At 48.6% G+C, this 13881-nt stretch overlaps 1 protein-coding gene across 6 annotated transcripts in view; it reads left to right on the top strand.

Annotated features, from left to right (window-relative positions):
• Positions 1-13881, top strand: part of HDAC4 (histone deacetylase 4) — a 291684-nt gene that overhangs the window by 36898 nt on the left and 240905 nt on the right. For all 6 annotated transcript variants that reach the window (XM_059885255.1, XM_059885254.1, XM_059885252.1 and 3 more), the window contains exon 2: positions 13639-13875. In XM_059885255.1, coding sequence (XP_059741238.1) covers positions 13854-13875 — 22 coding nt within the window. In that variant the 5' untranslated portion in view covers positions 13639-13853. The remainder of the gene's footprint in view (positions 1-13638; positions 13876-13881) is intronic.

Here is a 13881-nt window from a genome sequence, read left to right as displayed (position 1 = left end):
GGAAGATCCTCTGGAGAAGGGAATGACAACCCGCTCCAGTATTCTTGCCAAGAGAATCCCACGGACAGAGGACTTTGGCAGGTTACAGTCTGTGGGGTCACAAAGAGTTGGACGTGACTGAGCGACTGACACTATTATAATGTTTCATAGTTTAAGTGCAGAGCTCTTATATACATATTTTGGTAGATTTAGCCCTGGATATTTGCGGTTTTAGATGTTATTGTCAATGGTACCTTTTTATTTTCTATGTGCTTGTTGCTGGAATGTAGGAGTGCAGTGGCTTTTGCGTGGCAGCCTTGTCATCTTGTTCAGCTCATGCAGCAGTGTTGACGGTTGTCAGTCCGTTACGTTGGGCTTTCTGTGTCTGCAGCACACGTCTATGGGCAGTGCCGTGTCTTGCCTTTCCCCTCCTGTGCCTTGCGTTTCTTTTTCTTGCCTTGTTGCGTGGGCGAGCAGTACCAGCGCGGTGCTGAGCGGATGTGGCGTGAGGGGACGCCCTGGCCTCCCTCTTGATGCCGGGAATGGCTCTCGCTGTCCTCGGCTGATGACGTGTTTCCTTCGTCCTGCTTTGGGGCGCTGCAGGCCGTGGCTCTTGATTCTCTTTTTGGGCTCGCTGGCAGCGTGCTGTTTCTCCACCAGCCTGGCAGGCTGAGGCCACGGTGGGGAAGAGCGTGGACTGTGAGCTGCGGTGGTTGCCTGTCCATGTGACGGGATGCAGAGGACTGCAGAGAGTGGCAGAGCATGTCCTCTTTGTGGTCGCTTAATAAGATTTTATAAAGAATGTTCTCTTAAGGATTTATAGTTCCTGAGACTTTTACCCTTTGGAAAGTTTATGGCTTATTTTGTGAAATTAGGTCAACTGAAATTTCCAAGGGCCGCTGCAGGAGGGAAGAACTGTAGGTGATTCTTGATTCAAAGGGTTTGGTGAAGGAAATGTGACCACACACAGGCAGTGGTGACGCGCTTGGTCTCATCTGTTTTGTGTGGAGCACAAATGAATAAAGAGGTGTCTTCATATAAATCCATGCACAGTGTCAGAGACGGCTTATTTGTGGATGATCGTTCCTGTGTTTGTAAAAGTGCTGGTGACTTAGAATTACATCTTCCTTGCTAGCGTTCACCTTCACAAATGTGGGCTTTAACTTATATGACGAATCAGGAAAGAATGAAAATATAAATGCAGTTGCTTTTATAGTCATCACATGTTCAACATTTGTCTAATATTTACCAGAAATATATAATTCAGTTAGAGCTGTACAGATCTAAATTTAAAATGTTATTCATGAATAGTTCTCACAAACCTTCAGTTCAGTTCAGTCGTTCAGTCGTGTCCGACTCTTTGCGACCCCATGAATCGCAGCACGCCAGGCCTCCCTGTCCATCACCAACTCCCGGAGTTCACTCAAACTCACGTCCATCGAGTCAGTGATGCCATCCAGCCATCTCATCCTCTGTCGTCCCCTTCTCCTCCTGCCCCCAATCCCTCCCAGCATCAGAGTCTTTTCCAATGAGTCAACACTTCGCATGAGGTGGCCAAAGTATTGGAGTTTGAGCTTTAGCATCATTCCTTCCAAAGAACACCCAGGACTGATCTCCTTTAGGATGGACTGGTTGGATCTCCTTGCAGTCCAAGGGAATCTCAAGAGTCTTCTCCAACACCACAGTTCAAAAGCATCAATTCTTCAGTACTCAGCCTTCTTCACAGTCCAACTCTCACGTCCATACGTGACCACAGGAAAAACCACAGCCTTGACTAGATGGACCTTTGTTGGCAAAATAATGTCTCTGCTTTTGAATATGCTATCTAGGTCGGTCATAACTTTTCTTCCAGGGAGTAAGCATCTTTTAATTTCATGGCTGTAATCACCATCTGCAGTGATTTTGGAGCCCCCCAAAATAAAGTCTGACACTGTTTCCCCATCTATTTCCCCATGCCATGACCTTAGTTTTCTGTATGTTGAGCTTTAAGCCAACATTTTCACTCTCCTCTTTCACTTTCATCAAGAGACTCTTTAGTTCTTCACTTTTTGCCATAAGGGTGGTGTCATCTGCATATCTGAGGTTTTTGATATTTCTCCCGGCAATCTTGGTTCCAGCTTGTGCTTCTTCCAGCCCAGCGTTTCTCATGATGTACTCTGCATAGAAGTTAAATAAGCAGGGTGACAATATACAGCCTTGATGCACTCCTTTTCCTATTTGGAGCCAGTCTGTTGTTCCGTGTCCAGTTCTAACTGTTGCTTCCTGACACACACAAACCTTAAACTCCTCTAACTTTTGAGATCTTAATACCAGGTGCTGCCTATGTGTGTTTTGTTTTGTTTTAGAAAAACAATAATCTACTGGTTAGTAAAGTGTCATCAGACATTTACATCAAGAGGAAAGGAACTATTTCACACTTGAATTTTATTTTGTGAAGAGGTTAAATTCCTAGTTAATTTTTACGTTGGGTTGTCCACCTGAAGCGATACTGATGCAGTGGGACAGGGGCAGAGGAGAAATGTGTTTACACCAGTGGGTCACAGTATTGGTGGGTTATCCTCTTAGACTGAATAGAAAAGACTTGCTCTCCTTGTGGGGTTGGGGTGGTTTGCTTCCTTTGTTAGGAGTTAATTTAGTTTTCAGCTGTAAAACAGTTTGCTCTTAACTTGTCATTTTCTCCTGTGCCCTGGTATCTTCATGACAGTGAGCGGGGTCCTCATGTGACCCAGGAACCCCGAGGGTTCACAGGCGCCTCAGTCACCCGCGGGGTCCTCATGTAACCTAGGGTCATACCGCTCAGAGAGGGCGGGAGACCGGTCCAGGGTCTTACCGCTCGCTGGGAGATGTGGGGCCAGACAGAGCTTAGCCCCCAGCTCCAGATGGCTGGGCGCTGTGCAGGGACAGACGAGTGCCTGCTGACTCCGTGGTACCTCCTGTAAGCGCAGAAGGCAGACACTAATCTGACGGGGGCACATCGGGGAGCGGGGGAGGCCCCAGCGGTGCTGCCTCTCGGGGGACCTGCCTCAGCCCCCTGAGTGTAACGCTCAGGCCCAGTCCTGCCCCCTCACAGCACCTCAGCTGGCCTCTGGGGAGTGAGCCCTCTCTCACTGGGTTCACTCTGGGGGGCTGCCAGTTGAGGCGCGCGGCCCCAGCCTGGCCAGGAGGCGTGCGTCAGGGCTGAGCCCTGAGGGCCCCCTGGGAGTCAGTCTCTCCGGCTGCTGGGGGCCGCCCCTTGCGTCCCGCCTCCAGACCTCCCCCTCCTGCGCTCTCCAGATCCTTCCGGGGGTCTTTGTTTGCCCAGATCGTTCAGGGGCCTTTTCTGTCGCCTGTGACCTTATCCCTGGCAGGTACACCTTCCTCCTCACAGGCCTGTGTTCTGGAACCTGGGTTCTTGCCTTGCTTTGCACTCTGGAGAGAAGGGCTCACCGTCCAGGCACCAGCGTTGGCCTCGCGGGTTCGAGAACTGGCTCCTCCGCCTCCTGGCTCCTGGTCCACAGTTCCAGACTCACTCCAGAGTCTATCCTCCAGTCCCAGTCCCCTGCCTTTCTCCCAGGGGAGCCAGGGGCCCTGGCGCAAGCTGCTCTGAGACGGGCGTAACCAGCACCGAGCAGGGGCTGACGTCCCTGGGCTGGCAGGGGCCGCTGATGGCCACAGCGGACCCCTGGCCCGGGGAGGTGCCCTCTGGAGGAGGAGGCGCATCTCCGTTCACACTGTCGCTCTGGCCTGTCCTGGCCCGGTCCCACGTCTCAGTACTGCTTCAGTGCCCTTCTGTTTCCCCCGAAATAGAGGGCGTGGTGTCATGCAGAGTGCACTGTTTGTAAGAGAACTGGATCCTGAACACACCAGATCAAAGAAAATGTCTCATGCAGTAATAGGGTTCCCTGGGTGCCCCCTGTCAAGACTGTGCAGCCACCTTTGGGCACTCCAGTGCATGTCGCGGGGTTTGCAGGGGAAGCCAGCCTGGCAGGGTGCCTGCCGACAGTCCCTGGGTCTGGGTGCTACAGACTTGTTATTACTACTGTGGTTACCTCGTGTAGGTTTGAATATTCTGTAAGACCAAAGCTTGCTTTCTTTAAGCAAGGGAAGTTCACAATAAAACCCTGTAAAATCTTAAATTTAAAACATCAATATGAACATGCGTGTGGTGTGTTTTTTTTTTTATATTTAAAAAGTTTGTATTTCTTACTCTTCATATGTCCAAAAAACAAACAGTTAAAACCAACCAGGATGTGGGAGAAACCAAAGTGAAATACACACAGTGGCAAATGAACCGAGTTCTAGCACAGGTATGTGAGCCTGTGCAGAAGAGCTGCCCGGGGTCACCGTGGGGCCTGGGGACTGTGTCCTGACCACACGCTGCGAGGCTGGAGGCAAGAACGGGCGTGAATTCTGAGTCTCGTCACGTGTGTGCCACGTGTGTGTGGGCCAGCTGTTCTGAAAGCACTTTATACTAGAGTTGTATCCTGGAGCTGAACAAGCAAGCAGATGCATTGTAATGAGTAAGAACCAGGTTTCTCATTGTTGGAGAAATCAGTGAAAATCGGGACAGGAGGAGACTAAACTTGGTCTGTGACATTGGGCTGGATCTGAGGTGTCAGTGTGAACTCATGATTTAACCAGTGTGCACAGCATGGGTGTGTGAGCTGGCATCCAGCGTCCCGTGTGCCGGCGGGTCCTACAGCAGCAGCTCCGGCAGTAACCCTGCAGCCCCGGCATCCAGCTCTTGCTGCCCACACGCAGTTCTCCAGAAAAGGGAGCCAGGACTCCCGGGAGAAGTGGTTGAGTCCCAGGCTGTGACAAGGGTATCTCGTGGAACTGGAAAGGAAGGAAGTGCTAAGAAAAGATAAAAGATGGGGATGGGGGCTTGTCAGAAAAACATAGGAGCTTCCAGTGGCCAAAGCTTGAACAACAAAGTAAATAATGATGGTTGTGATGACCATGCACGGAATAAAATAAAAATCCATAATTTCATAATGATGCAGATAGGTGATTGAACAGCAAAATGGGCACGTGACAGGCCCTCCTCTCAGAGGGATTCTGTAATCGATGCGTGCAGAAGGGAGGGGAGGTAGACATCACCCTTGGGCAGATAACCAGGACAGGAGGGTTCAGATGGGATGTGGTGGGTGTTGTAGCCATGAAGAAGCCCAGGGCACTGATTCTGGTCTTTCTCTCCTTGAGTGAGCTTTGATAGTTGGGGTCTTTTAGGGCATTTATTTATTTCATCCAAATTGTCAGATTTATTCACATAAAGTTGTTCCTCATCTCCCCTTATCATCCATTTAGCATCTGCATGGTCTGTGGTTCGTCCCCTCTTATTCTGGATTTTGTTGATTTGTTGCTTCTTTCTCTGATTTTTTCCTGGTCTGTTTAGCTAGGCTCAGATGGTAAAGAATCTGCCTGTAATGCAGGAGACCTGAGTTTGGTTCTTGGGTCAGGAGGATTCCGTGGAGAAGGGAATGGCTGCCCACTCTAGTACTCTCGCCTGGAGAATCCCATGGATATAGACGACCCTGGTGGGCTACAGCCCATGGGGTCACTAAGGGTCAGACACAACTGAGCAGCTTTACTATTGCAAAGAATCAGCATTTACTTTGATTGGTTTTTATATTTTGTTGATTTCTGCTTTTTGCTATTGTCTTTTTTCCTGCTTATTTTGGGTCTGATTTATCCTTTTTCTGGTTTCTTACAGTGAACCCTGAAGTCATTGACTTGAGACCTTCATCTCTGACACAGGTTTTCACTGCAATAAATGTCCCTTTCAGCATGATGTATTTTGATATGTTGTGTTTCATTTTTGTTCATTTCAAAATACTTCATAATTTCTGTTTTACTTTTTTCTTTGACCCATGAAGTGTATTCTTTAGTTTTGGTTTTAGATATCTGGTTTATTATATTTGTTATTTAGATATTTGGTTTTCCAGATATCTTTCTGTTACTGATTTCTAATTTAATTTCATTTTAGTCAGAGGACAGTCTTTCTATGTCTTGACTTGAGTGCTTTTAAACTTATTGAGACTGGTTGGATGGCCCCAAAGATGGTCCGTCTTGGTCAATAGCGTGTGTATTTGAAAAGAACATGGGGCATATGTCTTCTGCTATTGTTCGCAGTGTTCTATAAACGTCATTTTGATCAGGTTGGGTGATGGTATTGTCCACATCTTATATGCTTTTACTAATTTTCTGTCACTTGTTCTAACCACTGCCACGAGCAGGGTGCTGAAGTTTACAGCTACAGTTCTGTCCACTGTTCCTTACACAGACTTTCTCCCTTTACTGTCTTTTGCTTCATGTATGAAGCTCTGGAATCAGCTGCATACGTGTTTAGGAACATTATGTCCTTTTGGTGAGTTGACCCCTTGATTGTTATGAAATGACCTTCTTTGTCCCTGGTAATATTCTTCCTTAACATTTACCTTGTCTGAGTAGATGTTAGCCGTTACAGCTTTCTTTTGAGGAGTATTTGCATGCTGTATCTTTTTCCATCTTTTACTTTTAACCTATTTGTGTCTTTATAGATAAAACCTGTTCCTTGTAGGCAGCTCTAGCTGGGGCCACGCGTCTTGGGGAAGGTTTGTTTTACAGGGAAACGCGTGCCCTCTTCTCCCCCGTTTTCAGTCCTCCCCCACACAAGTCCTCTCGTACTCCGGAAGCAGGGTCTGGCTGTTTTATCCGCTCTGACAGCGTCTGCCCTTTAACTGGGGCGTTTAGGCCGTTTGGTCACTGACACCGTTTGGTTTAAAGCGGCCGTCTTGCTCTATGTCTCTGTCACTTTTCTGCTCTTTTCTCTCTTTTTCTGGCTTCATTTGGATTGAGCCTTTTTACGATTGTATTATATTTTCCTTATTGACTTGTTCGGTACTTGTTGACTAGTTGGTTGATCATTTTTAAGTGGGGTTTCAGATTTATGGTCTACATTTCAGCCGATCACGGTCTTATCTTCAAGGTTAGCCTGCTCATGTCTCGTGTAGTGACATGCAACAGTATACCTCTCTTCCCCCTCCTAGTCTTTGTGTTGTTTTTGACACAAGTTTCCTTAGCACGTATGATATAAACTTCTTAATACATTGTTATTTTTGCATTAAACTGTTCTCTTTAAAAGAGATTCAGCATCAGAGAAGAATCGTTTATATATACATGTACAGTTCTCATTTCTGAAACTCCTCTCTCCTTTCTGTGGATCTGTGTTTCCATCTGACATTGTTTTCCTTTTGCCTTTGAGATTTCTTTTAGTGCAGGTCTGCTGGTAAACATCTCTATTTCACCTTTGTTTTTGAAAGAGTTTTTTCGTGGGGTGTAGCATCCGAGGCAGGAAGTGTGTGTGTGTGTGTGTGAGTGTGTGTGTGAATGTGTGTGTGTGAGTGTATGTGTGAGTGTGTGTGTGCGTGTGTGTGTGTGTGTGTATGTGAGTGTGTGTGCGTGTGAATGTGTGTGTGTGTGAGTGTGTGTGTGTGTGTGCACGTGTGCATGAGTGTCCCACGGAAAGGTGTTGCCCCATTGTCTTCTGGCTGGCATTCTTTCCACTGAGAAATCTGCTGTTCCTCTTATTTCTTTTTCTGTCTGTGATGTGACTTTTCCTTCCCAACTGCTTTTAGGACATTATCTTAAAATTGGTTTTAAGTAATTTGATTATGTTCTGGCCTGGTGTAATCTTCATAGCATGTTTGTGCTTGGAGTTTTTTGAACTTCTTGGATCAATGGGTTTTTGCAAGTGAAAGTGTTCATTGCTCAGTCACGTCTGACTCTTTGTGACTCTATGGACTGTTGCTTGCCAGGCCCTGTATCCATGGGATTTTGCAGGCAACAGTACTGGAGTGGGTAGCCATTCCCTTCTCCAGGGGATCTTTCTGACCCAGGGATCGAACGTGGGTCTACTTCATTGCAGGCAGATTCTTTACTGTTTGAGCCACAGGGAAGCCCTGTGGTTTATGGTTTTTGTCAAGTTTGGGAACTTCTAAGCCGCTGTCTCTTTGGGCATTCTCTGTGTCTACCCAGTGCTGCTGTGTGGACGCTCTCAGTCGCCTGGGCAGTTCATCAGGTGTGTGTCTCCTCAAGGGCCCCACGCCTGATGTCAGTGTCTGGAAACCACACAGATTTTGTCTTTTGTAGGTGCTTCGTGTGGGAGACTAAATCTGGTCTGTATTATTCTATTTTGACTAGAAGCAGACTTCTGATGTTTCCCAAGGAGGTTGTCAAAACCTTATTAGAAGCTCTTGGTTTGGAGTAGATGACGGCGTGTCGGTAGCTGGCATTTGGATGCTCCCCGTGTGCCGGGCCTGACACGCGGCTCCTCCTGTGCCGGCACCATCGTGTTGTCTTTTCACACCCCGTGGCGCTCACAGTGCAGTGTTCTCCGTCATCCCCATCTCTACAGGCGAGCCGCTGAGGCAGAGCGAGCTCAGGTCTCTTGCTTGCGGTCACGTCCATATTAAAGTGCTGTTTCTGAGCTTTGAGTCTGGGGCCCAGCGCACTGGTAGCCTTGGCTCTCCTGCTCGCGCTCTCAGCTGTGGGCCGGAAGTTTCTGGTTAGGACTCTGAGTCCTCTCAGAGACCCAGGGTGCAGAGTCTCCCGACAGGCTCGGTGTGGCTGAGGTCGGAGGACCCGGGCCAAATGAGGCATCCGGAGGTTCAGCTGAGAGCAGGGCGGGAGACCCTGCCCCGCTGCCTTCCCTGGACGCACAGAGTCTCTGTCGGTCCCTGTGCCACGTGGGGCTGCTCTCCAGACCCTCTGCCTCTCTGCCTCGTGGTGTTAGGAGCATCCAGCGGGAGCTGACCTGTGTGGGATGTGGTCTGGTTGCAGTGCAGGGGATTGTGAGATGGGGGAACCGTCAGCTTCACACAAGGCTGGCGAGGCTGGCGGGGAGCCCCTGGGGAAGGCCTGGGCACCCTGTGTCCTGGGCATTAGGGCTGGCACTGTGCCTCCCTTCCAACAGCTATGTTGCAGTCCTAACCCCCAGCACCTCAGAGTGTGACCCCGTATGGAGACAGGGTCCCTGCAGGTGTAACAGACGAAGTCGTGCTGAGGTCAGCACCTCAGAGTGTGACCCCGTATGGAGACAGGGTCCCTGCAGGTGTAACAGACGAAGTCGTGCTGAGGTCAGCACCTCAGAGTGTGACCCCGTATGGAGACAGGGTCCCTGCAGGTGTAACAGACGAAGTCGTGCTGAGGTCAGCACCTCAGAGTGTGACCCCGTATGGAGACAGGGTCCCTGCAGGTGTAACAGACGAAGTCGTGCTGAGGTCAGCTGAGCCTCTAATCCTGGGTGACTGTGTCCTGGAAAGTCAGCCAAGTGAAGGCAGACACACGAGAGATGAGGAAGGCAGGGTCTGGAGCCCTGCAGCTGCTGGCCCAGGGACCCCAAAGATGCCAGCAGTCCCCAGAGGTGGGAAGAGGCCAGGGCAGGTTTCCTGCAGCTTTGGAGGGAGGTCGGCCTCGCCAGCACCCGGACTTCAGATTTCTGGAAACTTCACGGCTTCTGACCGTGAACAATGCGTTTCTGTAGTTTTCACGCCACTCAGTCTGTGGTCCTTTGTTCCTGCGGCAGCAAGAAGCAAATCCACTGGGGTTGGGAAGGTTCTTTCACGTACATCCCGCCCTGGAACACGGCATGTTTTTGTGACTCAGAGTAGCTCGTGTCCTTCCTGTACCTGGTGGGGAATTGTTGGTGTGATGCAGACGTCGAGCTGGGTCTGACTTGGCTTTTCCTGCTTCAGCGATGCTTCTTAACTTCAAGGAACGGGGTGTGACCACTGAGGACCCTGGAAGGTGCCTTCACACGCCCTCCCCCTGCGCCACCACGGCTCCTACTTCTTGCTCGTGTTGGCCTTGTGCTCTTTCTCGAAATTGGTTATTGCGTGGTTTTCTCCATCTTCATGCATTCTGTCCCTTGTTCCATGACCCAGAAGCTTCAGTTCTTCCTTTTAACCTCTCTCATCAAACTGTTGCCACCTTTTATAAAACTCTGCCTTTGCTGGACATCGTATTTATCAGGAATTTTACATGTCTTTTTAAAAACTGATGATTTTAAAACTAGAGTTAGTATTGATTTTGTAGTATCCTAGTTATTAAACTGCAGTTTTTGAGAGTCTGCTCCAACCTTTTTTTTCCCCCATAAACCCTGGTATTTTATGCAAGTTTTTGGAGCGTGAGTTTTCTCCCAGAGTGTGTTGTTGTATTATAGCAGAAGCTTCTTAATACAGAAGGAGCTTATACAGATAATAACTGTTGCAGCAGTCCTTCTGTGTCCCGTTCTGTCTGCATTTGGTTTGTCCCAGCCTCCCAGCCCTGTGCTAGCTGAGAGCTTGCTGACGCTGAGCACTTATCTTGGGTTCTGTGCATGTCAGCTGCCAGAGGGATGGCTCTGACAAGTGTTTAGCCACTGTTACCGTGGACAGAGAAGGGGTAGGACCGGAGGTACACAGTCTTTGGGCAAAACTCAGATCTAGACCACAGTTATGTTCACTTGAGGATAAACAAACAGAAGTAAATCCCTACCACCGAGTGTCAAAAGGTATTCTGGCATGTGGTGGAAAGGCAACTCTCCTGAAAGCAGAAGAGAACAGTCATCAGAATCAGAAAAAAAGACATTTCAGAAGGCTTTGGCTAGAAATACACACAGAGCAGAGGCCATAAGGAGGGACTCAGCTGAGAGGAGAAGGTATTGGAGTGAGTCAATAAAGGAGATGGTTGAAGACAAAGAGCTTAAGGTTTAGTTAAAATCTGTATGAGAAGCCATAGGAATGAGGTGGAGATCATGGGAATTTGCAGCAGTGACATGGAGAACACTCGGGCAAGGGCACTTGGGGTGCAGAGTAAAGCATGAGGCACCAGTGCTGAGAAGCTAGATACGATGGGTTTTTGGTTCCCGCCAGATGGTGGGGAAGCTATGAAGACACGAAAAACAGGTGTAGCAAAGCAGTCACCAAAACGCGATCAAAGAGCATTTTCCTGAGCAGAAGAGAAGACCTGTGTGTACTGAAAGGTTCATGTTTGGAGCAAGATAAATGAAAAGAGATTCTTACCGTACATCTTCTGACAACATTTTTGAATTTCAAGATTAAAGTAACAACAAAATCCTGGCAGAATGTGGACAGAAGAAAGCATCAGAAATCAGCCCCCAGAGGTTCCCTGGAAAGGAAGTGCTGCCTGGCTGGTCAGAGGTTTTCTGTGTCTGACGGCGGGACGGCAGCCAAGGCCTTGAGAGAGAAATAGTTGTGATGCAAGACTTTTATACCCAGCCAAGTCGTGACTTTTGGGTGGAGGATACAGAGATTTGTTGTTGTTCAGTTGCTAAGTCGTGTCCAGCCGTTTGTGACCCCATGGACTGCATCATGCCAAGCTTCCTTGTCCTTCACTATCTCCAGGAGTTTGCTCAAATTCATTTTCATTGAGTCGATGGTGCTATCCAACCATCTCATCCTCTGCTGCCCCCTTCTCCTTTTGCCTTCAGTCTTTCACAGCATGAGGGTCTTTTCCAATGAGTTGCCTTTTTGCATCAGGTGGCCAAAGTATTGGAGCTTCAGCTTTAGCATCAGTCCTTCCAATGAATATTCAGGATTGACTGCCTTTCGGATTGACTAGTTTGATCTCCTTGCCGTCTGAGATTTGTAAGAGTTTGCAAAATATACCACCTACATTGCTTTCAAGACTGCGACGTTTCTTTCTGGTCAAGAGATGAATAAACATTCTGTTTATTTTTAAAGTTTTACTGAAGTACAGTTAATTTACAATGGGTGAATTTCTGGTGTACATCAGAGTGACTCAGTTATACCTAGACATGTCCCTCTTCATGCTCTTTCCCATTCTGATTTGTCACGGGGGTTGAATGTGGTTCCCTGTGCTATACGGCAGGGCCTTTTGTCTCCTTCCTGTGCGTATTGATAGTCGGCATCCGCTCACCCAGGACTCCCGATTTGTGCCTCCCTCACGCCTCCTTCCCCAGTCGGCAGCCACAAGTCTGTTCTCTTTGTGAGTCTGTTTTTGTTATGCAGACATATTTGTGTCTTATTTTAGATGATGTAAGTGGTATTAGATGGCATTTGTCTTGTTCTTTCTGTCTTAACTTCATTTGGTACAATAACCTATAGGTTCATCCGTGTTACTGCAAGCGGTGTTGTTTTGCTTTGCTGTCTTTTACGGCTGAGTAATATTCCGTTGTATATGTGTGCTATATCTCCTTCATCTATTCAAGAGAAGAATAAAAACTCTGAACGTGAGATAAGTCATTGTGTTTCCTGAGGAAGTAACCATGTATAGAATAATAATCGTAAAGATGCTGGTCAGTGATGTGTTATTGGGTACCACCTAAGCAGACACCTTTTGGGATTTAGTTCTTTACATGATAAATAGGTTAGAGGCCTTTGGTTATAAGCAATAGGGGGGGAAATCCTTGAACAGTTTAATCAGGAACAGGGATTTGTCACACTGTTGCAGGAACAGATAATAAGCCTTAGAGGAACCCTGGCCAGGGTCAGGATGAGGATTTTCATGAGTACTGTGTTCTCAGTTTATGTCTACATTCCAGCTGTAACACATGCTCATCACAGCAAGGACTTCAGAGAGCCCCAGGTGATGCTGCGTTGCAGGGCAGACGCTCAGCGGTGGGCGTGCGTGCCCCTGTTTCTGCGGGTTCCTCCATTAGTGACTGTGATCTGGGGAAGAGGCTGGACTTGGGAAGAGGATTGGTGTCCGTCAGGTGTCACCCTCCCGGGGTCTGGGGACGGGGCCTGTGATCTGACGGCCAGGGCTGTCAGAGCCGCCCGCGGTGGGGGAAGAGGCAGGCGGCTCCCAGCACAGCCTCAGAGCGGTGTTCCCAAGCGCGGATCCTGACGCTGGGGAGTTCCCAGCCATCATGCTGGCAGAGAGGGCAGGGTGCCCGGCTGTGGAGCCGGCAGTCTGTGCGGGGAAAGGTGACAGAGCCCAGCTGCAAGGACACGCGTCACAATGCTGCCCAGCGTCTCCCTGTGTGTCACGGCATTGGGATGGCGCTTTAGACACTTCCTGTGATGAGTGTGTTGTCCTCTTAAAATCAGAGCATAAGAATGCATCGAGGAAATGGTTATCATGAAGGTGGAGACCTGGGAAACTATTTCGGGCACAAATGAGCAAAGCTGAATTTAGACCGACTCTCAGATTGCCGCCGTGTAAGATAGAAATTTTGCTGGGGATATCACGAGAATGGAAAAATGTGTGTGGGGGGGATCGGGTGGGCTTCGAGTGATTTCTCTTTTAAAGTGTTTTCCGTCAATGGTTCTGAGCTTGCGCTACAGATACATTATTACACATATCCATATATATATATATTTACTAACAGAACCTCAAGTACAGGAAGTCCCCCACCTATGAGCCTTAGAACTCTGACTCTTCAAAGATGCAAATGTGCGTTTACACGTCAAGTCACATAAGTTAGTTCACGTGTCTGACATCTGTAAGGTTGGGTACGTAGATGAACTCGGTTGGGCTTATGAACAAAGCAGACTTACGAATGGGCTCTCAGAAGGGAACTCATTTGTATGTAAGGACTTCTGTAGTTTGTCGGACTAGAAACAGTGAATCCATGCGAGTGTTTTAGCAATCCACGGAAGGGGCGGGGAGGCACATACCTGACTGGGTCCTGGCTGCACTTGCTAACCGAAGCCGCCCCTTTCTCTGCCTGCACAGGTTGTCTTCTAAGAGCCCCTGGAGATCCCCACCCGCCTCTGGATTTCTGGGCCCACGACGTGGTCAGCGAGACCAGGGTGCTTGGTGGCTGTGGGCCGGCCCTGCCCGTTGCTGGACTTGCATGTGCCGCTCGGACTCCGGGCTCCTTGGACCTCTTGTTTACGTGGAAGTTTTGAGCCATTTTGAATCTTTTGAAGGAGAAGCCGCTGCTCGCAATGAGCTCGCAAAGCCATCCAGGTAAGC

Source organism: Bos taurus, chromosome 3, assembly GCF_002263795.3.
Source record: "Bos taurus isolate L1 Dominette 01449 registration number 42190680 breed Hereford chromosome 3, ARS-UCD2.0, whole genome shotgun sequence".
Classification (NCBI taxonomy): Eukaryota; Metazoa; Chordata; class Mammalia; order Artiodactyla; family Bovidae; genus Bos; species Bos taurus.
This window is presented reverse-complemented; position numbering and strand designations above follow the sequence as displayed.